Genomic DNA, 23,516 nt, shown 5'->3' on the forward strand with positions numbered 1-23,516 from the left:
GATGCGTCGAGAAGTCAGGAGCGAAAACAACGACGTCATCGAGGTAGCACAGGCACGTGTGCCATTTTAGGTCACGCAGAACTGTATCCATCATGCGCTCAAAGGTGGCGGGCGCATTGCACAGCCCAAACGGCATAACGTTGAACTCGTACAAGCCGTCGGGAGTGACAAAAGCGGTCTTCGGTCGAGCGTCCTCAGCCATAGGTACTTGCCAGTACCCTGAGCGCAAATCGAGGGTTGAAAAGAATTCTGCTCCTTGCAGGCTGTCAATCGCGTCATTTACCCGCGGTAGTGGATACACGTCCTTACGAGTGATCTTGTTGAGGCGTCGGTAGTCCACACAGAACCGCACAGAACCGTCCTTCTTCGTGACGAGAACGACAGGAGATGCCCAGGGGCTGCTAGAGGGGCGAATAACATCGCGGCGAAGCATGTCGTCGACTTGCTCGTTGATTACACGGCGTTCTGTGGGAGATACGCGATATGGACGTTGCCGCAGCGGTGGCTGTGCGCCTGTGTCGATGCGATGCGTAACGGTGGATGTGCGGCCGAGAAAAGGTTGAGCGACATCGAAAGAAGAGCGGAATTCTTCCAACAGGCCCAAAAGCTGGGAACGCTGGCCCTGCGTAAGGTCGTCGGATATGCAGGGACCGAATATATCATCGGATGATGAAGCAGATGTGCAAACAGCACCAAGCGTACAGGAACTTGAGCAGTGCATGTCATCGGGTTGATCCATAACTTGTGCGTCTTCGATGGGTTCCACGCTGCCGAGACATTCCCCTCGCACCAACGTAACGCTGTACGGAGATGAGTTCACAACAAAAATAGTGGTGCTGCCGTGAGTGAGTTGCACGGTCGCGAAAGGAACCAGCAAGCTTTTTTTTATGAAGACACGATGAGATGGCGAGAGGAGTGCAGCGGTGTCAGAAAGGCTTGTTCAGTAGAGCGACACCGCAACGGACGAGTTTGCAGGCACTTGAGTGTCGTCTCTGACGAGTAACTTGCTTGCAGCGGATGAACTGTCGGCCGGCGTCAAAGAAGAGAATGGCGTGAGTTCTATTTCTGCTGGTGCGCAATGAATGACGGCGTCGTGGCGGGAGAGAAAATCCCATCCTAGGATGACGTCGTGAGAACATGAAGAAATTATGATGAATTCGACCGCATACATCACGTCCTGAATCATAAGGCGGGCTGTGCACATCGCCGTAGGGTGAATACTTTGGGCGCTGGCTGTACGGAGGGAGAGCCCACAAAGCGGCGTCGTTACTTTGCGCAGTAATCGGCTAAGTTTTTCGTCCATCACGGATACGGCGGCTCCAGTATCTACAAGGGCATATGCACGAACGCCATACACAAGCACGTCTATCACGTTCGACGGGCTTTCCTGAGGGCTTCCGCAGTTCGACAGCGTCGCAGCCCTTGCCTCGTGGACTGCGACGACTAGTTTTCCTGGTCGCCCTCGAGTGGACGTGGCCGCATTGGCGACAGTGAGCGACGTCGTGGAGATGGTGAACGGCGGGTAGACGGAACGGGGCGGGACGACGGTGACATAGGCGGTGGTTGGTCATAAGAGCGGCTTGACTGGCTGGGAAAGTTGGAGGCGACCTGCAGTTGCTGCACACGATTGCAATAGCGTGCTACATGACCGACGCAACCACAAGCAAAGCAGATGGGGCGATTGTCAGCAGTGCGCCATTGGTTTGCGGGTCGCATCCATGTCGCAGAACGCGATTGGCGAGCCGGCTGCTGATATGAGTGCATGGTAGGCGGCACTCGGGGCACGTGGGTGACGCCGGCGTATGTAGGCGAGACCGTTTCTCCAAAGGCCTGGGGCCTCGCGACGGTTTCGGTGTAATTTAGGGGAACAGTTGCAGAAATCGGTGGGGGCGGCCTTGCAACAACTTGGGCGTAGCTGAGTGGCACAGATGCAGGAGGCGGCTGGTGGTATTCAGGGACGACCTCCGCGATTTCCTGCTGAATGGCTCGGCGGAGCGGAGGTAGAAGTGTACTTGATGGCTGTTGAGCATGTTGTGGGGAAGCAAAAGCCAGTAGAGAGACCTGGCGGGCAACTTCCTCACGCACGAACGACTTGATTTCGGCGAGCAAGGTTGCGTGGTCAGGAACTGCTGACAAGGCCGAGATATCAGCATCACGTGGTGGCGGTCGACGGGTCATCAAGCGCTGCCGCCGCAGCTCGTCGTAACTTTGGCATAACATGATGACTTCTGCCACAGTGCGGGGGTTCTTCGCCAGGAGCATGGTGAAGGCATCGTCGGCGATGCCTTTTAGAACATGCGTGATTTTGTCAGCCTCTGACATGTTCAGGTCGACTTTCTTGCACAAGTCAAGGATGTCCTCGATATAACTTGTGAAGGACTCGCCGGTCTGCTGGGCTCGTTCGCGTAAACGCTGTTCAGCTTGCAACTTACGAACGGCCGGGCGGCCGAACACGTCGACGACAGCGGTTTTAAAAGCGGACCATGTCGGGAAATCAGATGCGTGGTTGTTGTACCACATGCCGGCCACACCCGCGAGATAGAAAAACAGGTTGCCGAGTTTACCTGCCTCGTCCCAATGGTTGGGGACGCTCACGCGTTCGTACATGGCCAGCCAGTCCTCGACGTCGGTGCCATCCGCTCCGGTGAAGACAGGAGGGTCGCGGATGCGGGGGACACCGGGACATGGCGTCGGCGTAGGAGGAAGCGTTTGCTGGGCGGCGTCTTGGTGCATGGTTGGAGGCACGGTACGGGATCGAAGCTCCAAGGGCATCGAATGCAGACCGAAGGTGTTTGAAGGGCAGAGCACTCTCAGCACTCTCCACCAAATTGTTAAGCGGTTTATTGGCGGACACTCAGCGATGATTAACGACAGCGACAGTCAATGCGGGGATAGACTCTCTGCGCGAGCTGCTCTTCTTCTTATGAAAAGGGCGACCCACTAGAAGGCGCTGAAGAGGACGACCCACTGTTCAAAGGCTTTACCACAATATATATATATATATATATATATATATATATATATATATATATATATATATATATATATATATATATATATATATATATATATATATATATATATATATATATATATATATATATATATATATATATATATATATATATATATATAAGGTGGAAGTGTGCTGGGTACGCAAACCTGGAACTTCGAAGCCGGAAGCTGCCCACTGCATCAGCAATGCCTGATCAGACGACCGAGCAAGGTACCACCCTGCAAAGCATGACCCAATCTCAACTGGTCACCGTGTACCTACTACCCAGCACCTCCACCACTTTGCAAGGGAGTTTAATAGCGACGCCAGGTAGTAGGCAAGCAGCCGGTACGGACCGAAATGCTCGAGCAGTCCAGCGTCTACAGCTCGTGCACCCCCTCGCGCTTCGCACTCGGACAGAGATGGTCCCACTAGGCAGTACCTTGCGAATTCCCCACTACAATATATATATGTGTATATATATATATATATATATAAAGATATGATTATTGGCAATTGCTATGTCTATATAATGCACTATAAGTAGAGCATATTATTGCTGCATCATACAGAGCTAATCAACACTATTTTTATATTGTCTTGACCATTATTTTCCCATGCTCATTGAAAATTCAGTTTATTTAGATTAGAATGAAAGAAGGAGGTCTTGAAACTATTACTAACTACTACAAGTCAGTCAATAGGTGTATACCTTGTGGCTTCAGTGTTTTATGCCATTTTGTTTATTTATTTTTTTACAATTTGTAATTGGGACATTTTCAGGTATGACTGTCATGACAATGACTGCTACAGACTATGACGATCCCAACGAAGGCAACAATGCAAGACTTGCTTATTCCATCGAGCAAAATCAGGTTAATGAAAACGGGGAACTCATTTTCACCATCGATGAAGAAACCGGTGTTATCTCAACAGCAGTCTGCTGCTTAGATCGTGAGACAAACCCAGAGTACACCATCAAAGTAGTGGCAGTTGACGGTGGAGGGCTCAAAGGTATGTTTGCAATTTCATTCTTTCGCTTGATGCACTTCATTTGGCAGGTGGCCTAATGGTCGAGAACCTATAATTATGTAAAATATTACAGCTAAATCTCATTATAATGAAGCCACAGCAGCATTAGAAAATTTCATTATTTTGTGAATATTGTTTAATCGAGGTAGACCGTAAACAGATGTCAAATTTCTGGAATACTAGCCCTACATTTCATTAGTAAACATACTTAAAGGGACACTAAATTCAAATAATAACTGACATTAGAGTGAAAGATCAATGTTTGAGAACACCTAAAGCAGTGCTCTACTAATCGAAAAAATAAGGTAAATGTACGGCACCATATGTGCCACAAGTGAAATATTTTGCAATGATCCAGATTCTTCCACATGCCAAAATAGTGTACAGCACTTCAGCTACAACTATGAAACCGACTTGACTTTCTACTGGGTGTCACAAAATTAACCCCTATGCTTGAAGGGGCTGAGTGCTGTGCCTCTGTTCCAGCATCACGAGCTAATGTCGTGTCAGGTTTTCTGGCAACATCCATTGTGATAAGCTTCAATGGCCATTGTTGCTACTATGGCCTCTGCAATTTCGCTCTGCTGCTACCAGTGTCGGTGGCCATGCAGTAAAGGCGGGCAACTGCTACATTAGAGGGTTCACCATTCACGCGGTTGACTTGAAGTGCTCTGATGTCATGCAGACCACTAAAATGTGATTTTATTTCAAAATAAGCATTTCCTTGGCACGAAAATAGTAGTAAGAGGTTTCTGGACTGCTATTTCAACACTCAACGTTACCTTAATAGTTGCCTTTAGTGTCCCTTTAAGAGCAGCAGCTAAGAAAATGAAAACAGAGTATTGAAATTTCTTACCACGACAGCTGAGACAAAACTCTAGTAGAAACAATTCCGGCATTCTTTCACTACTGTGTGACTGCACATGATGGTATGCAAAGGAGCATTTTAAAACTGGAATCAAATGCATGGCAGCAGAACAGACGAGTCATCCAACATTCCTCAATGCGAGTTAGCATGTTTGTACAGTGATTTGCAGCTAGAAGGTTATTCTATGACATGTAAGATGCTCAAATGACAAATGACAGCTGCTAAATATTGCAGCATGTCATTTGTTTTACTGTATAATTTCACTACCTGTATTGCTGTGATATCTTGGTGCTTTTTATGCATTTGCCAAGTGACAACATTCATTGCAGGTACCGGGACCGCCACAATCAAGATCAAAGATATCAATGACATGCCGCCAGAGTTTACCAAAAAAGACTGGTTTGTAGATGTTGAAGAAACTGAAGCAGACAATATTCCTGAGAATCCAATCTTGGTTGTATCAGTCAACGATGGAGATTTACTAGAAACTAATCGGTTTAGCTACAAAGTTATTGACAACACATTTGGCTCTGATAAATTCACTATGGTCACCAATTCTGATGGAACTGGATCACTGAAGATTGCCAAGGTGTGCATATATTATTTACTAAGCCTACCATAGTTTTATTGCATATTACCATGGTTCAAAATTTTTCGGTACTCTTCAACCTGTTCTCTTTTTCCTCCATATGCATTTTCTTTTTTCAGGGCTTCTTGTGTTATGTGTACTGAAGCTGTACTTTAGAATTGATACATATGTATTCTAGCTACTACAGTTGAAACTCAATGTAACGTAGTTATTGGGGTGCTCTTAATATTTGGTTAAATTGAGAAGTGTGAAAATCAAGAAAAGGATTTTTCAGATCTTCAAAATCTAAAATTAAAATGCAGCAACAACCAAACGACACCAAGCTATTGTGCTGTACATGCACTTCTGAAAAGTTGAGAGGGCTGGCCCTGACATGAAATGTCTCCAGTGGTGGTGCCCTCTATGTCAACCAGACATAGGGGGAACTATGTCAGGGCCAAGCTGGCTAGAAAGAGGGTAAATTAATGACAGCCAAATGACATGCAGAAACGCTGAAAATGAATGAAGTGATTATGTGATCTGGTCATGCCAGAAAGTTGCAAGGAAAAGATTAGTGTCATGAAGTCACAAAACCAACCACCGCTGCCCATAGCATTATACACTATGTAAGAGCACAGCTGACTGCCAAATCCATTGCTCCATGCATGGGTGTGGTGTGCAGCCTTGTCAAACTAAAGCTAGGGCTATGAGTGGGGCGCCAAGACATTTTAATATGATAACGGTAGACCACACACTCGAATAAAAACCCTTCTCTGCAAAATTGGTAGGAAACATGCAGCTTTTGTTTTTCCTCGATTATTTCTGGAAAAGCTTCAATAAATTGGGTTTGGCGGCCAAGCCAGTTCATTAGTTTGGGTTGATGGTGACACTGAGCCCTATGAGCATTAGTATCTGGGGAATCGAAGTTCGTTAAATTGGGAACTCCCTAGAATCTTGTTTCATTTGAGTTTCATCTGTAACGTAAATTTCTCTAGTTGCTGTATGTTGTGTGTATTCTTACTATTGGCACATTGCGTTAACAGGATTTCCAATGTGGTGCTTCAGATGGACCATTTTAGTAACACTGCAGCATGGATTTTCTCTTTCCAGCCTCTTGACTATGAGGATTTGCAGCAACGGTTTGGCTTCAATATCACTATTCAAGTTAGCGACAATGGTGGTGAATCCACTGATCCGTACCATGCGGACTATGCTAAAGTGAAAGTCAGAGTTAAGGACATAAATGACAACAAACCAGAGTTTGAACGTCCTAACATTGAAGTGTCAGTCCCAGAGAACTCCACTGTTGGCTCAAGTCTTGCAACATTCAAAGCCACAGATGCTGACCAAGGCGGAAAGTCACGTGTCAGGTAACTTTACCATTCATCCTCTGGCTTGATATTATTACATCGGTATTTATTGCATATAACCTATACGACTAAAAGCGATTTCCAGGTACCCTCCGATTTCTATGCTCTCTTTGGTATTCTTTGATTTGAAAGCCAACGTTCGTGCATTGCGTGCAAGATGGCAGAATGAAAGTGTATAGGACACATGTCATTTCGTGAGCTCTGCCCTAATTGTGACCAATTTTTTCAATTTCTGTTGCTCAATTTTAAGTTCATTTCACATTCGTGGGACGTCGGTAAGCTATGCCATACAAAAAGGTACAATGCCCAGTTTCCCCCTTAGGCAGCAATATCAACTCTTTGAACATTGCTTATGCACCAGTACATTCTCTCACTCTCACTTCGCCCGGTCGTGCGCAATGTTGTGCGCAATTTTTTGTATCTTTCTAAAAATTTTTCTCCCTCTAAGTTTGTGCAGTGTGAGATGTCATGAGAGGCTGCCGAACATGTTGTGAAATGGGCATGCTTGCATTGTGCTGTGCTCAAGAATCTATGGAGACACGACTTGCACGGTTCGTGCGCTGCTGTTAAAGGATTTGTAGTGTACACGTATCCCGAAGGAGTACGGTCACTAGCGTGGGTTCGGTCCTGGCGAGCCGCAGGGCACGCGTTAACCATCGTCGTGGCAAGAACACAGTACTGCTCAAGGTCTCAACACTTTATTGCGTGGGGCAACACCAAAACGCAGTACAGAGCGTGTTGCAAAAGGGGTGGCGGGAAAGCAAATGTGCTTATCCACACCACAGGCGAGAAATACTACACAGGGGTGCCGTGAGCACGTCTCCGTGGGCAAAAGTGATTCACGATGACACCGGGACGACAGTGTTCGGTCGCTTGAGCGAGGGCAAAACTCCACTCGCATTGGCTTCGAGAGATACGGGTCGGTGTAGTACGACCACGCGCTAAGATAACGCACCTCTCTTCGGCCTAGCGTTCGAAAGGGGCAACAAAAGTTGAGCGTTCGCCGCAGGCGCAAGGTGCTGTTGGCGAAGGCAGACCAGCCTCAAACAATAGGAGCCGACGGACAGGAAAGAAATGCATGCTCACTCTAGGTTGTCCCGGAAATATATGACTCACTCCTGACGCGCGCGCGCGAAACGTGCTGAGAGACTTTGCGCACGGCACCACAGTCGACATCCGCTACTGGGTGAGAGGGGTTAATACTCACTCCTGCTCCCCCAGCGCGACAGACCACGGAGACGGGGAGAGTCATGTCAGGACATAGGTGGCAAAGCCCATGCAATTGCAATGGACTAGCATCAATTGCCAAAATATTTATGGCATAGCTCAAGGCAGCGACTGTTACGACCACAGACATATGCATGCTTACCAAATTTGTAGTTTTTTTCATTACACTGTCAATACAATCGAAACCCGCGATAACGAAATCACGAGAGAACGAAATTCTCACCGCAACGAAATATTTTCGGAGCACCGGCTAACGCCCATAGGATTCAATGCACTTTGTAAGTCGCGACTAAGAAAAATGTTTATACCGCAGTCCCTCATCAACGAAATTTTTGAAGCACGAGTGTACAAATAGTCTACTCTTGCAACATTTACATTTGAAAACTGCTGAAATGCATTCATGCTACACTTAAATTGTGCAAAACTATCGTTAAGCGCACTTGAGAAGCAGCCGTCATCATTGTTTACAAAAAAAAAAAAAAACTTAAAGCTTGCGACAATGATGATGTTGATGGATTGCCAAAACATTTGCTCGTTATCGCGGACTGCGTACGTAGCCAAAGCCACAATCCTCATGGAGTGTCGTTCGTTGGCTTGGCTCTCTGCTTGGCTTTGTCGGCTTTGCGCACACATGGTCGCATGTGTGGAGCCATTTGTGGAGAGTTTGCTTGGTCGCTTGGTGCTACGTGAACTGTGTGTTGCGATTGATTCATCCGATTTCGCTGCCTGCGAAGATGTCGCCCCCAACGAAAAAGCGAGCGTTTCTCATGCTGGAAGATAAGGCTGCAATCGCCAGCGAGGTGGAAATGGGCAGAAAAAAGAATAGACATCGCCGAAGAATTGGGCTTTGCTTGCAGCTCGTTGTCCACGATTCTCAAAAACGAGGCCTCCATTCTTAGTGCACTTGAAAACGGCACGAGTGCAAGAAACAAAACTGTGACGGCTGCAGCGTTCCCGGACGTGGACAAGGCGGTGTTCGCGTGGTTTTGTGAACAGCGTGCCAACAAGGTGCGTTTATCTGGCAGGATCCTGCAACAGAAAGTGCCGGACTTCGCTTGTATGCTAAGCCACGACGTTTTTAAGGTGAGTCCCGGCTGGCTGAGCCGTTCCAAAGCTCGCCATGACATCGTGGCCAAAGTCATCTCTGGGGAGGCAGCAGCCGTTGATTCTGTGGCAACGTTGTTGTGGCTGCTGAGCAACAAAGAACTGCTCGGCCAGTACAAGCCCTCGGACATATATAATGCCGATGAAACGGCATTGTTTTATGACATGCTGCCATCCAGGACCTTGGACTTTAAAGGCCCATTATTTTATTACATGCTGCCATCCAAGACCTTAGACTTTAAAGGCCAGAAGTGCCATGGTGGCAAGCACAGCAAGCGGCGCGTGACGATTTTATTGTGCTCCAACGTGAATGGCACAGATAAACGGCCTCTGCTCGTTATTGGCAGGAGCAAGAAGCCCCGCTATTTCAAGGGGAATCGCAGGCTGCCAGTAAGCTACACCGCGAACTTGAAGTCATGGATGACGCGGGCTATATTTAGCAGCTGGCTCCAGGCCTTCAATGTCGACATGCGGAAGGCAAACAGGTCAGTCTGCCTTCTTCTCGACAACTATACCGCCCACCACGTTGACGTGCAGCTCGGAAACGTGCACCTGGTGTTTTTCCCACCAAACTGCACTTTGGTGCTGCAGCCTCTCGATCAGGGAGTTATTCGCAGCGTGAAGTGCACTTACTGAGAGGCTGATTCACTGTTTGCTGCTGAATATACATATGAAGCGTTCCACTGACGTGGACTTGTTCATGGCGCTAGAGATGATCGCCGTCACATGAATTACGACGAGTCCAGCCGTGATAACGAATTGCATCGCACACGCTGGCCTTGTCACTCCGCAGGCATCATGCACTGATCCAGCAGAACCAAAAAAAGGTTCGCCTGTAGATGCACTAGATGACGGTACTGGTAACAACGCAGTGCTGCCGTCACTGACCAGTGCATGGGGCGAACTTTGTGCCGTGGCAAATGAGATTCCCGATGGCCTCAGCGTTCATGAGTTCGTTAGCGTGGACGAAGGCGTTGTCGTGCATGAAGAAGTGACTGATGAAGCCATCGTCAGTAGCGTGTGCGAGGCGGCCGATCCCGATGAGCAACGATTGGAGCAGCCAGAGAATACAACAAGTCTGCAGGATGTACTGAATGCCTTCGACACAATTCGCATGTTTTTCGGCGAGCATGACGATGACGTGGCGATGGACTATTTCTTACAGTGTGAGTCGAGAAGCATGAAATTGCTCCATGGTAAGGCCCACCTAAGTAAACTTACCGACTTTTGGAAATGAAATGTTTTTTGTAAATTCTCTGTCTTTTCTGCCGTATTCTCGCGCCAACGAAATTACCGCAAGAGTGACATTTTGTGTTTTCCCCACCGATTTTGTTATTGCGGGTTTCAACTGTACTACCATGTGCCTCTTTTGTGGTAATGAGCGTGCTCCTTGCATTAGTGGCTTTGTTCAGGACGGCCTCTAGCTGACTTTTGTCGTATCTCCGTCATCTCTTGCTCTCTCTTTTATCTGTTCCCTTCCTTGCTTGTCTGTGAGCTCAAATGGAAGAACTCCTTCAATCACCGCCATCAATTGATTACTTTAAGACTGCTGCTCACATAAGACCTTCAGCTATGCATAGGGGTAGAGGCAACCAGAAAAAAATATAGTTGTTTTTCCCCTAACGGAGCATCTCTCTGCCTGTCCCTTTGCCTGAAATGTGTGTAGTGTAAGATACCTTCTATACATTCACTGGAGTTGCAGTGGCTCTTCTAGTGCTTAGTGTGCACCAAGCTTAGCCATAAGGTCAAATTCTGAAACTTTTCATAAGTCTTTTTACTGATGTGCCCTTAGCAGAGGCTTTCTTGGAGCTTCGTTACCCTAACATAGCTTCTAACCTACATTCAAACTTAGTTTCCCAGATTTTTTTTTTTTTTTTTTTTTTTTTTTTTTTTTTTTTTTTTCCCCATTGAAGGTCCTCAGTAGTCATTCTCTGCTCGTTTCACTGACCAGAGACTTCTCAGCAATTCCTGACTGCATGTTGCTCATCTACGAATATGCAATAAGTTCTCTCCAGCTGAAAGGCTAGTCGAATATTATAACAATCTCTGGCATATAGTACAGCCTTCTGTCAAACTTAAATGTGCAAGCAAACTTTTATATGTTTGGCCTCCAAGATTTTGGATTCAGAATAGAATTGCCCTTGTGCTTGAAGAAGCATAGGCATACTGAGAACAATGGTTCTTTATTAATACTGCTGTGTCGTTTACCTCCTTTCTCAAATAAGAAAGTCTGGAACATATTAAGAGTTCATTTCCCCTCATTGCTTTCTTTCTTTTTTTACACAACCAAAAATAATCATTCTGTACTTCTCATGATGCCCAAAGAAAAAAAAAAGAAAATGCGACTCTGAAATGCTTAAAGAACAGTTCCTTATGCTTATTTCCTGTACTGTATAGTCATTAAAGAACTTGTATCGTGTGTGAAGATTAGGAAGTTCAAGCTCAGTCTACTGTGCATACGTGCATTGTAAAAAAAGGACTGGAGACTTGTCTGCTATAACTTCAATGTAGCTGTAGCAAGTGGGCTATTGCAGGAAAAAATAGTATGATGAACATGATCTGGCATTGATTAACATTTGAAACTCCTCTGTGGTTCTAGTTACACATTTTGAGTAACTAAACAATATAATTAGCATTCACAACTATGGAGATGAACTTTCTTTGCCAATCATATTTTGCCAGACATCATGTGTAATGTAGATTCTTTAGGTTAGCTTGCTCTCTACAGCATATAACAAAGCATTAACACCATGTCTACTTGTGTCAAAAGCTTCTCCTGTGTCACTGAGGCACTCTGTAAGTTGTGTTACACAGCTTGCCTCTAGTTATGTGCATTGCATTGCTCTCACTTCATGTTTGCCCCCTCCCTCTCCACATTCTCTACTTTTTCTTTGATTTCTTCACTTGCCTTGTGAGTCAATCACTACATCATTCCTCTTTTTTTTTTCCTTTTTCAGCTACATGATTGACCGTTCGTCTGACAAGAAGCGACAGTTCAAGATTAATCCTAATGGTGTTGTTGAAATTCAGCGAACACTTGACAGAGAGGACATTCCGAGACATCAAGTCAAGATTCTGGCTATTGATGATGGTCAGTATTAATGACATCATCTGCTCGTGATAGGGTGTGTTTGAAGGTCTGGCAGAGTATAATGTAGTTGGAGCAAATGGCTTTCCTTGTGTTAATACATTTAGGCTGTACATAAAATTTAATAATTAACAAAGTAAAAGTTTTACCCGTAGATGTGGCTTTTCAACCATGTGAAACATGTTGTTACTGAGCTCAGTTTTCAAGTGTGCAAGTGTGTCTCTACGTTATCAGTTAAAATTCAAAATGCCTTTGCAGGTGTGCCTTCACGGACAGCAACCGCAACATTGACTGTCGTAGTTAGTGACATCAACGACAACCCACCCAGATTCCAGTATGACTACAGGCCAGTCATTCCAGAGCACACACCTCCCCAGAAAGTGCAAGAGATTTTGGCCACTGATGATGACGATCGTTCTAAAAACAACGGCCCTCCATTTACTTTCCGCATGGATCCCAATGCCCCAGAGCTTATTCAGCAGTTCTTCAGAGTGGAACATGACCCAAGTACGTTGTCTTATAGTGTTCTCAATGTGTGCTTTATAAAGTGTTGTCTTTTCTTTCTTTCTTTTTGTATGTGTGTGATCTACCTAGTTGGTTTAACTAGATGGTATCAGGATGTTTGCTCTTGGTATTATTGTCTAGTAAATAACCCAGATTAGAGACGGTACTGTTTGTGTAACTGTTTCATGTACTTGCATAAATTGTGACCTAATTTCGTTCTTATAGCTGGTGCGAATGGAGATGGTATGGCTGTGGTGCGATCTCGAGAAACATTTGACCGAGAGACGCAGAAGGAATATTTGGTTCCCATTCTTATCAAAGACAATGGAAACCCATCTCTCACGGGGACGTCTACTCTCACTGTCATTATTGGAGATGTTAATGACAACCGCATGCACCCTGGCAGCAAAAGCATCTTTGTGTACAACTTCAAGGGTAAGTATTGCTTTGGAGTAGCTGTTTTTTGCAAATGCATTATGTTCAGGCTGGCAGATGTGCCAGCCACAGTGTATCAATGGGTTCATGACCATGCATGACTTTAGCAACAGCGTCATGCATTGTAATACATTTTTTTCATTTTGGCCTGTGATATATATGTGCATATTCACTGCCTCATTATGCTGCAATTGGTATCTTGAAAACAGGGGAGTCTCCACCAACAAAAATTGGACGCATTCATGTTGAGGACCTGGACGATTGGGACTTGCCTGATAAGACATTCTTTTGGGAGAATAATAATGCTCATCCTAACTTCGACATGGATGGCCACACAGGCATGATCACTATGCTCAACTCAACAGGAGCTGGCACCTATCATTTACGCTTCTTAGTGTACGACCGTATGCATACAATGGATGCCCATGCCAACGTGACAGTAACTGTCAAAGAAATCCCTGAGGAAGCCATCTACAATTCTGGCTCCATACGCGTCACTGGTAAGTTAGTTTCTTCAGTGGAACCTATTGCTGAGGCTAAAGTTCTGGACAAAAAGCGAGTTTTCAATCTTGTTATTACCAATTTTTAGGCATTACTGATGAAGATTTTATAAGGGTTTGGGACTGGAAAAAGCAACGACAAGTGAAAAGCAAATATGAAATCTTTCGAGATCTGATTGCTGAGCGAATCAAGACAAAGCCGTATAATGTCGACATCTTCAGCGTCATCCTCAAGCAGTCACGCCCACCTATAACTGATATACGGTTCTCTGCTCATGGTTCTCCATATTACAAGGCCAGTTTACTAAATGGTGTGGTTGCAGTGAATCGGCGAGAGGTAAGCTAAATTTTTTCAATGACCTTGTTTTGTCTTTTGTCACTCAAAAGAGCTGCATTTCTTAGCTCTCTGAGTTGTGTAGAAAGCACTAGTGACAGCATGTAGCAGCTTTGAATTCTATGGCTTTATGAGTTTGTGCTGCATGAATGAAGACATTTTTGGACAGTCTTGCTAATTCATCTGATGCTTTCTAAAAAAAATCAGTCAGTTAGTACACAATCTTGGACTGTGGTCGAGTCTTGGAACAGGGAATAAAATGAATGTGTGGACTTGACAATGTGCTTTTTGTCGGTTTTTGTAAAGATGCACTCTTTTTTTTTCACAGATTGAAGAGAAAGTGGGCATTAACATTACTATGGTGGGCATTGATGAGTGCCTCCTGGAAAATCACAATTGTGAAGGTAGCTGCACTAATGTGCTTATGATTGATCGTAACCCTGTAATGGTGAACGCTAATCGAACATCCTTTGTGGGAGTGAATACTTGGGTGAAGGCAAAGTGTACGTGTGGTGCTCGAGACTTTTCCGACATCGAATCCTGCCGCAAAAGACCTCCTCCGTGCTACAACAATGGCCGTTGTGTGGACACATATACAGGAATCAGGTGTGTAGGCTAATGCTTTTTTTTTTTAAACATGGATGGTTATAAGAAACTTAAATGTATTGTGCACTATTTAATAACTTCAATGAATATATTTATCTGTGGCAAAGCTATTATAGTTTCTTTAGAAATACATTGATAGAGAGAGTTATTTCAGAGGGCTCTATCTATATATTACATGGAAACAGAGCTTTTCTTTCTTGAAAAGCAGTGCATGGAACTTGTAGTGATTTCTTACTCTTAAAATGTTTATGGTGGCTGCATAAAACTGAAAGTGGAAAAATTGAAGTAAGTGTCAAGTTTATAAGTAATGCTAAGAAAAAAAAAAAAGAGTATCATAATTTGTGAGGTACCACTAAAAATACCACAGTCAAAGTGGACAATAATATTATCTTACATTACTATAAAACACCACTAGTTTGTGAGTAAAGCTTTAACGAATATCTTGTGAATCTTTGTAATAATTTGACATGAGCTTTAAATTTGTACTTACCTATATCAGAGTTGTCCACATTAGTTCATTTCCCTTGGCCTGGCTTAGTCAGTGAGTTGTTAGCCATATTGAACTTACACAAAGTATGTTCTAGTTATCTGTTATTCAAATATTCTAAAGATAGTACTAGCTGCACACAGATTTTCAAAGTGCAAATTTCATTACCTCGTTTTTTTCTGCTGAGCTTCCTGTTCGAAAAATTATAATAATAAAAAAAAACATTACATCACATCCTGTGCTTACCGTGCTTGTGTTATATTGGCCTATTACAAACCAAAAACAAGCCCTGGGCTCCCAGCCCAAGTTTGAGTCTGGCCTGGGCTCTCTGGCACGATCAGAAATAAAATGAGATCTAAGTTCAATTTAAGCACGCACAAGACTACACAGTGCCCTACTAGGAAGAGATATTTTTAAAAGTATTGTTAACGTAATGTGATTGGCTGTTTACCATGTTAGTTTTAACAGAAACCTGTGTGCAAGTGTTCGAGCGAAACACACACCATAATTTTCTCTCTTCTTTAGATAACATTAACTTATTCTTTAATATGTGTTACATTCATTCTTCTATTTGTTACGACAAGGCAAAGCATATCACCCAAAATAATATTCTTGTTCTATTTACTATATCTGCTTTCTCTGATGGCTGTGATGTTTGATGCAGCTGTCGGTGCCAGTCTGGATTCCATGGACCACAGTGTCAACAAACTACACGACATTTCAATGGCAAGGGCTGGGCTTGGTTCCCTCCTTTACAGCAGTGTGAAGACTCCCATCTGAGCCTAGAGTTTATGACAGAGCGCCCAACCGGACTACTGTTGTACAATGGGCCTATCTCCCGGCCTGACCCAGGGGAAATAGTCATTCAAGACTTCATTTCTCTGGAACTCAATGCAGGAAGGCCTAGGCTGCTTTTAGACTTCGGTTCTGGCACAGCAGAACTCTTTGTTGATGTTGAGGAGCATCTCAACAATGGCAATTGGCACCGACTGGATGTGTTTTGGGACCGACAGGTGATGAACAGTTCATAGTACCATATTTTCTTGCTTATAGCCCACACAAAGTATGCAAAAAAATTCGGAGCTGTAGTGGGAGTGCAAGTAATATGGAAATAGCAATGTAAAAAGTTGCCTTCACGGCTTTGTTTTACAGTAATGCAACAAAGGTGGCTTCATCGCAATACACAACTTTTGTGTGTGTGTGTGTGTGTGTGTATATATATATATATATATATGGAAAGAAGTGTATACTTAAGGGCTCGTTTTTCCGTGTTTTCACACTATAATAATGCAATCTAACAGACAATAATGCCAAGGAAAGTATAGGGGAGGTTATTAGACCGAATTGTAAGGTAAATGTGAAGAAAGAAAAGTTGGTGAAAACATAACTTGCCGTGGGCAGGAACCGAACCTGCGATCTTCGAATAACGCGTTCGATGCTCTACCACTGAGCTACCATGGCAGCTATCCTCCCAGCCACTTTATTGGGTATATATGTGAATTTAAACGTGGGAGTGTCAGTCAGTGCCAACTGTAGCCATGGCGGTGAGTGGGGCACACTCTTCCTGAGCCTGTGTGGCGTCGCGTAGCACGTGAAATCATTACGAGCTGGCAGCTGACCAATAAATAGTCCCTCGTATACAACCTAAGGCACCAAGTCTGCCAGTGTGAGACCCGCGTTAATGAATAAGGGAAAGAAGTGTATACTTAAGGAATCGTTTTTCCGTGTTTTGACACTATAATAATGAAATGAAAGTGATTTTTTCAGCCACTTTTTCTTTTCTTCACATTTACTTTACAATTCGGTCTAATAACCTCCCCTATACTTTCCTTGGCGTTATTGTCTCTTAGATTTCAATATATATAGTTAAACCTGAATATAACCAAGTAGGCAAATTCCTGCAAAAATTTTTTATAAAGAGAATTTCATTATGTGCAGGTTTGGTACGAAAATTTATAAAATAAACAGAAGGGGAACCGAAGGCTGAGCTAATGCAAATCTTTTATTTAGTAGTAAAAACTGCATTTTTATTGCAATAGCAATGAAATAGACACTCTTGCCGGGTTTTCGCCGTCGCTGCCTTGTTCTGTAACAAGTCCTAGATTAAATGCCCCTGGGCACAGTAACTTTTATTAGTGGGTAAAAGCGCATGAGTGCTGCTCATGCGCTTTTACCCACTTATAAAAACACGAGGGGGGGGCGGGGGTTGCTAGAGTAGCAACAGCTATTGAACTTTGATTTCAAGGGCACGGTTGTGATCGCTGGTGTGATTGCATTATTTTCTGGTGATGTTGGCGGGGAATAAAATGAAACACATTAGGCCGAAAAACATATTATGCAGAATTGTATCAGTAAGATTCCACTGCATAATTAAATCATATATTTTATATCAAGAGATTGAACAATCAGGGTAACTTTGAACACTAATTGTAGCAATGAATTGGCTGATGTTTTGCTCTATTTGTTTTGACTGCAGTGGCACCAGTGAGTAAACTTAACTTTATGACCTTAAAGCATTTCTTAAATGTAAGTAAGGAAAGCATTTTCCTTCTTTTTTGGCACTGCAAAAGCTACCTCGATTACAGACCGTGTAACTTTTTCCTGCATTTCTTTTAGCTGGCTTCCTTCAAAAATGCATTGATTGCGCATATTTTCGTTAGGGTGGTCATGCAAAGTCACACAAACAGTTGTCAGTATTGGAGCAAGAGGGCAGTTAAAAAAAGAATTACGTCGGTTGTATATGCCATTCTTCATTCATATGTGCTTCAGGCAATACTGTAATGAAAAATTAACAATTTACTGTTGTATCAACTATTGGAGCAATTAGGTTTATTTGTTCATGTTGGTATAGCTTCCAACATACAGCATTGCTGTTATGCAAATATTTTGATGTTTTGAATTTTGAACTGTTATGCTTAATTCTTTCTAGTGTTTAATGCTGTTAGTGTGTGATCATTATTGCATTCTTTTTTTCTTTCAGTCTGTACGATTAATGGTTGACAACTGCATGCTAGCACGAACTCACGAGGGAAATCAAACCATTGATCGATCCCGTTGTGAGAATAGCACTCAGGTGCCGGAGTTCAACGAGTTCCTGAACGTAAATACTCCACTTCAGTTGGGCGGAACTCATGTTGGGGGCAAAGACCTTGGTGCATATGCTTGGCGGCATCGACATACCACAGAGGGATTTCAAGGCTGTATTAAAAATGTTGTCCATAACAGTGAGGTGAGTGTAGTTTGCTTATCAGTCTTGCTAGTTGTGCGATCTATAGTAGAAGTAGTCAAATTGAAGTTATGGTATTGGAGCAGTGTTATTGTCCTCGCGTTTTTCGTTTCTTTTCGCAGTACTGTTGACAGCCCTTTTTAATGACAAAAACAGGATGTATTTTAATCTGTGCAGTCCTGCACAGAATGAGACCTGCTTTGGTGGTCTTATGGTTATCTGTGTCAAGGTGTAGTTGTGGACCTCCTAGTAATGATTCACTACTGCTAATGCAATGGAAAGGCAAATAAATATTCCTAATATTGATTAAGAGAACCAGTATAAAGTGTGATTCAAAACTGGTGCAAAGCCCGGCAATGGATCTTCTTATTGGTTGGTACAGCGCCCTTAGCGGAGAGAGCCAAAAGCAAATTTGAAGACTTTCCGGTCGACGCAACAGCATGACAGCTTGTACGTTCCTTTGCATACATGGATGAGCTACAAGATGGTGTGTTTAGCAGGTGTCAAAGGTCGTGAGCCACCAAAAATATTTTGGGGGTCGCGCCGTTGGAGTGTTTCCAGTGCACATGCGCAGAAGGTGCCCATGAAAAAGATCCATTCGTAGCTCTGGCAGGGCTGCTGTGGGGCCACCTTGTGCAGTCACACCCCGTCTGATAACGTAGCCTCACGAAGTGATGACCAAGGTTTCAGCTAGCATTTCGTCTGCTAGGCGTGCACGTGTAGTTGTGTATTCGTCACAACTATTGTCGTCGTCGCCTTCATCAGTGTCTACAAGTGATGAAGAAAGCACTGAGGAATTGGAAATCGCTGGGATTCGCAATGTTGTGAATAACTTTCGCTTTGATTCTTAAACATACATTTTTGGCGCTAGTCCTAGAATCAACGAGAAGGCACCTGAAGACGCCGAGTTAGACCACATTGGCTGGCAAGAACATATAACAGGAAGAAATGTGGAAAGGACAAGGGCTCCTCTCCGGTCCACTAAAAATAGGCAGTACAGTGGCTAAAAGCAACAAACAATTTATTCAATGCAAATGGCGATCGCCTTGAAGGTGCAATATGTGCGCACTGTTCATAATTTTTTACGTGTCTGCAAATTCTTTCACTATGCTAAGCTCGCCTTCATTTGCCACCCGCCCAACCACACACACATATGCTGTCGATGCTCTGTGTTTCTTGTCACTAGCCAGGCATCTGTGCTGGCACATTTCACCCATGTTGCTGCCCCGCCACGGTGGACTAGTGGCTAAGGTACTCGGCTACTGACCTGCAGGTCGCGGGATCGAATCCCGGCTGCGGTGGCTGCATTTTCCGGTGGAGGCTGTTGCGACCAGGGCTCATGGGACCAGGGATTCGAGATCAAGATGTCGAGGCAGGGGGAGGTGGAGCTTCGTAGATAGGGTTTATTTACATTATTTACATGGCATGGGCTCTCTGGCCCGAAGCTCTACATTGAGAGCTCTACATTTAAAAAGGCTGTCTCTTGAACAAGCTCCGTGAACCACACTAAGCAGACCGCGAGAGTCGATTAAATACAGTCTTATTTCCCTAGATCGGGAAACAGGTTCATATGGCACTGTCCAATAACATGTCCCGCAGCACACACGAGTGTCATTATGGTGGCACCGCCCCCAACAAACACACCTACACAAACCAGGCACGTGTATGGTCCCGGTGATGCTGCCTCGTTCGACGAATCTTGCTTGAGCGGGGTGAAACAAGTCTCTCATCTTGCCGCTCAGGGCGACCACCCAAGCTTTGTCGAACTGCAGTAGCGGTCTAGGTGCCATGGAGGGGCCATGCCTGGACATCTGGTGCTGATTTGAGCGTCGGCGGCTCATCTGTCGGAGACACACAGTGTGATGGTCCGGCGTCCGTAATCAGCAGAAGCTCGGCATTGTGGCTTTTACCGGGGCACAAAGACGCTACGTGTCGCATCTCTGCGTGGACCCGAAGGACAGCGGTGCTCCGTAGAGCGATTTCAGCCACGCAGCACCCAGCACATGGAAACAGCAGGGCGTCTTGGTGCTGCTCCTTATCTCGAAAAAATGACGAGGCGGGTGCCTTTCTTCCTTTCTGGCGGCCGCGGCAATAGAGTGGCCCGCCAAACACAACAGTTTGTCCATCGGCGGGAAACTAGCGACCTGAAGGTGACCAGCCGTACAGGTTGCCCAAAGCGTCGTCGTTTGGTGGCGTCATCCAGGCCACTGCCAATGACGCAATAGGCAATCTTCAATCATCCATGGGCCTTTTCTCCCTGGGATTACACAGACATACAACCACAGACACGGGAGAGCACTCTATCCGCACTTGAGACACATCGAGTCCAAAAATATTCTAAAACCAACCTTCCTTAAGTATTTTGATCAAACACAAAGCAGCAGTCAGATCATTTCTCTGAGTTTTCGCCGAAGCTCCCAATCCCAACACAAGAATAATATTCTCCTAAACTTGTTTTAAGAAAATAAACAATCAATCGATGTGCTCTCCGTGGCATGCTTGTGTTCCAGCGTTAGTAATCCGCTGTAACTTACCAGGCCTCATACAGTAAAAGCTCGTTAATTCGGATTTCACGAGACCGGAAAAACTGTCCGAATTAACCAAATGCCGAATTAACGAATGAACAGGGAAAACAACATTTAAAATCAAGCTGCAGAAGCATACCTTTATTTGTTGAAGTATTTTGTAATTGTTGTCTGCATTTTCGCGCAGATTCCGGCTGACATCACAATTTTTCTTAACTGTTCCAAATGGCCAACAGCACGCAAGCTGTCGGGAGTGTTCAGGCAAGCGTCCTCTAATATTAACAGCGCCTCCAAGACTTCCCGTGAGGTGCGATGAGGTCGCGGCTGTATCTCCTCGCATGATTCTTCGTCGGAATCGTGGTCTTCATGGGCGCCCGTGACATCATTAATAATCTCTTGATCGGTCAGGAGACTACTCGTGGCGACACCATGGTCAATTGCGATGTAGTCCTGAAAGGTCACATCTTTGGGAAGGACAGCATCGAAAGTCGGGCAGTCATCCGTCGGTGGACTCGGCTGACACCTCCTTGATGCCATCGTCAGCTACTGCTGCATGCTCGGGCCTCACAAAACCGCTGTGCCGAAAACAGTTGGCGATGATTTGCGGCGGAGTGTTTTTCCACACGTGGGCGATGATGTGCACTGCGCCGAGTAAGTCCACTTGATACAACTTTCCAGCTTCTGAGCATAGGATCATTCGCTCTAGCAGGTGCTTGCGGTACTTCGACTTCACGTAGTGAATGATACCCTGGTCCATCGGCTGAAGAGCAGACGTAGTGTTGGGCGGCAAAAAAATCTACTTTGATGCTCTTCAGTTCGACTGTACAGTTATGGGCACTGCAGTTGTCAACAACCATAATTATCTTGCGGTCCTTCGACGGGAAGTGCCGGTCCAACTGCTGCAGCCAGCCGTGAAAAATGTCCGATGTCATCGATGCCTTCCTGTTCGCTGTGTACTCGACAGGAAGGCTTTTGACGTTCTTAAAACAACGTGGCTTAAGCGCCTTCCCGACGACAAGTAGTGGCAAGCGCTCCGTGCCAGTCATATTGGCGGCAAGAAGCACAGTTATCCTTTGCTTGCACTTCTTGCCACCAAAGCACACGTCTCCTTTGAAAGTCACCGTCTTGTCGGGCAGAGCTCTGAAAAATAGAGCAGTTTCATCTGCATTGAACACGTCACGTGGTTCATATGTGGCGATGTGCTCCAGCAGCTTCACATTTCTCCACTCGGTGGTCACGCTTTCATCAACACTGGCCTTTTCGCCACACACACTCCTGCAGACAAGTTCGTGTCTCCATCGAAACCTCGCAAACCACCCTTCTGACGCTTTAATGATTCAATGTTCATCATTGCAGCGTACTTCTCACCTTGCGCCATGATGAGAGGTCCGCTCAAAGGCAGATGCGCGTTGCGACAGTCAGTAATTTACCGGAGCAAAGCTTCTTCGAGCTGGGGATGAGCTGCGGTTCGCAACCGCTTTCTAGAGGCATGAAACTTCTCGCTTTCGAAGGCTTGTCGAATCTGTTGTTCATTTTTCACGTACGTTCCCAACGTGCTCCGCTTCACGTTGTACTTGGTCATAACCTGCTGTCGCGATTCGCCGTTCTTCAGTGCTTCCAAAATTTCCACTTTAGTCGCCAAGTTCTTCGCGTCGTAGTACTGCCGCTTTTTCGGCGTTGCCATCACTGTAGCGCACGATGGTGGTGGCATGCAAATACAGTCACAATGGAAGAAAAAGAGAACTCCGCAAGAAGAGATGGTTTCGACACGACAACACAAGGGAAAATGGCGTCGGAGGCGCTGAGTGGAGAAGAAAGAAGACGCCGACGTTCGGTGACGCTGCGATCACCCCCACTAGTTGATGATGATGGCGATGCCACTCAGGTTTCGGTTTCACTGCAGTGGTGCCCTGCTTTATCACACTTTTGTGTAGCAGCAGCCGTCAGCATTTGTCCGAATTAAGCGGTGCGGAGCCGAATTCTGACGAAATAACGAAGGTTTGGTCCAATAGATTAACATGCACTTTGGCCGGGACCAATAGAGCCGTCCGAATTATCCGAATTAACCCTTTCAGCCCTGGATTTTTTATTTTGGTCAGATACACTTTTTGTGTGCGTTTTTCTAGTATTTAGGACCTCAGAAGACCACAAACAAAAAATTGAGCCACTGGTACAAGTATTTTCGGATTAATTAACATGGCATCAAATTAGGTAATTAGGGACCTGTGATTGGAAAATAAAAAAAGTGGCTTATTTTTTCTGCCAATCAATGGTGCACACAAAATGGAAACCAACGTCTTACTTTTCAGCCTAATACTCACTGAAACAGCTTCTGTACGTCGTCCCGAAAATGGCGCTTACCCGCCTCAACTTACGCGCATCGGCTTCACGGAAGAGCTCGGTCACGCTTGTTCTTCTTTGTGGCTGCTACCTCCACAAACGTGCCGCAATATTGGTGTCAATTGCAGTGGGGATCGAAGAACTATGCCCCCAAGAATGAGCAGTATTGGTTACGTTTCCGAGATACTAGGGGAAAATTTGTGCGGTGGTGTCAAGTGACACCGCCAGGGCCGAAAGGGTTAACGGGTGTCGAATTAACGAGCTTTTACTGTACTCCTAAATAAAATCTTTTGCTTCCCGCCGTCTT

At 45.0% G+C, this 23,516-nt stretch overlaps 1 protein-coding gene across 7 annotated transcripts in view; it reads left to right on the forward strand.

Moving 5' to 3' along the window:
• Positions 1-23,516, forward strand: part of CadN (neural cadherin) — a 307,286-nt gene that overhangs the window by 244,147 nt on the left and 39,623 nt on the right. For all 7 annotated transcript variants that reach the window (XR_005110559.2, XM_037428692.2, XM_037428688.2 and 4 more), the window contains exons 21-31: positions 3,779-4,009; positions 5,225-5,484; positions 6,574-6,833; positions 12,122-12,255; positions 12,511-12,759; positions 12,982-13,191; positions 13,401-13,691; positions 13,781-14,028; positions 14,354-14,631; positions 15,783-16,131; positions 18,099-18,347. Coding sequence is in view for 6 of the 7 variants with exons in the window: in XM_037428692.2 (XP_037284589.2) it covers positions 3,779-4,009; positions 5,225-5,484; positions 6,574-6,833; positions 12,122-12,255; positions 12,511-12,759; positions 12,982-13,191; positions 13,401-13,691; positions 13,781-14,028; positions 14,354-14,631; positions 15,783-16,131; positions 18,099-18,347 (2,759 nt within the window). In the remaining variant the exon portion in view is untranslated. The remainder of the gene's footprint in view (positions 1-3,778; positions 4,010-5,224; positions 5,485-6,573; positions 6,834-12,121; positions 12,256-12,510; positions 12,760-12,981; positions 13,192-13,400; positions 13,692-13,780; positions 14,029-14,353; positions 14,632-15,782; positions 16,132-18,098; positions 18,348-23,516) is intronic.

Source organism: Rhipicephalus microplus, chromosome X (genome assembly GCF_043290135.1).
Source record: "Rhipicephalus microplus isolate Deutch F79 chromosome X, USDA_Rmic, whole genome shotgun sequence".
In the NCBI taxonomy this organism is placed as follows: Eukaryota; Metazoa; Arthropoda; class Arachnida; order Ixodida; family Ixodidae; genus Rhipicephalus; species Rhipicephalus microplus.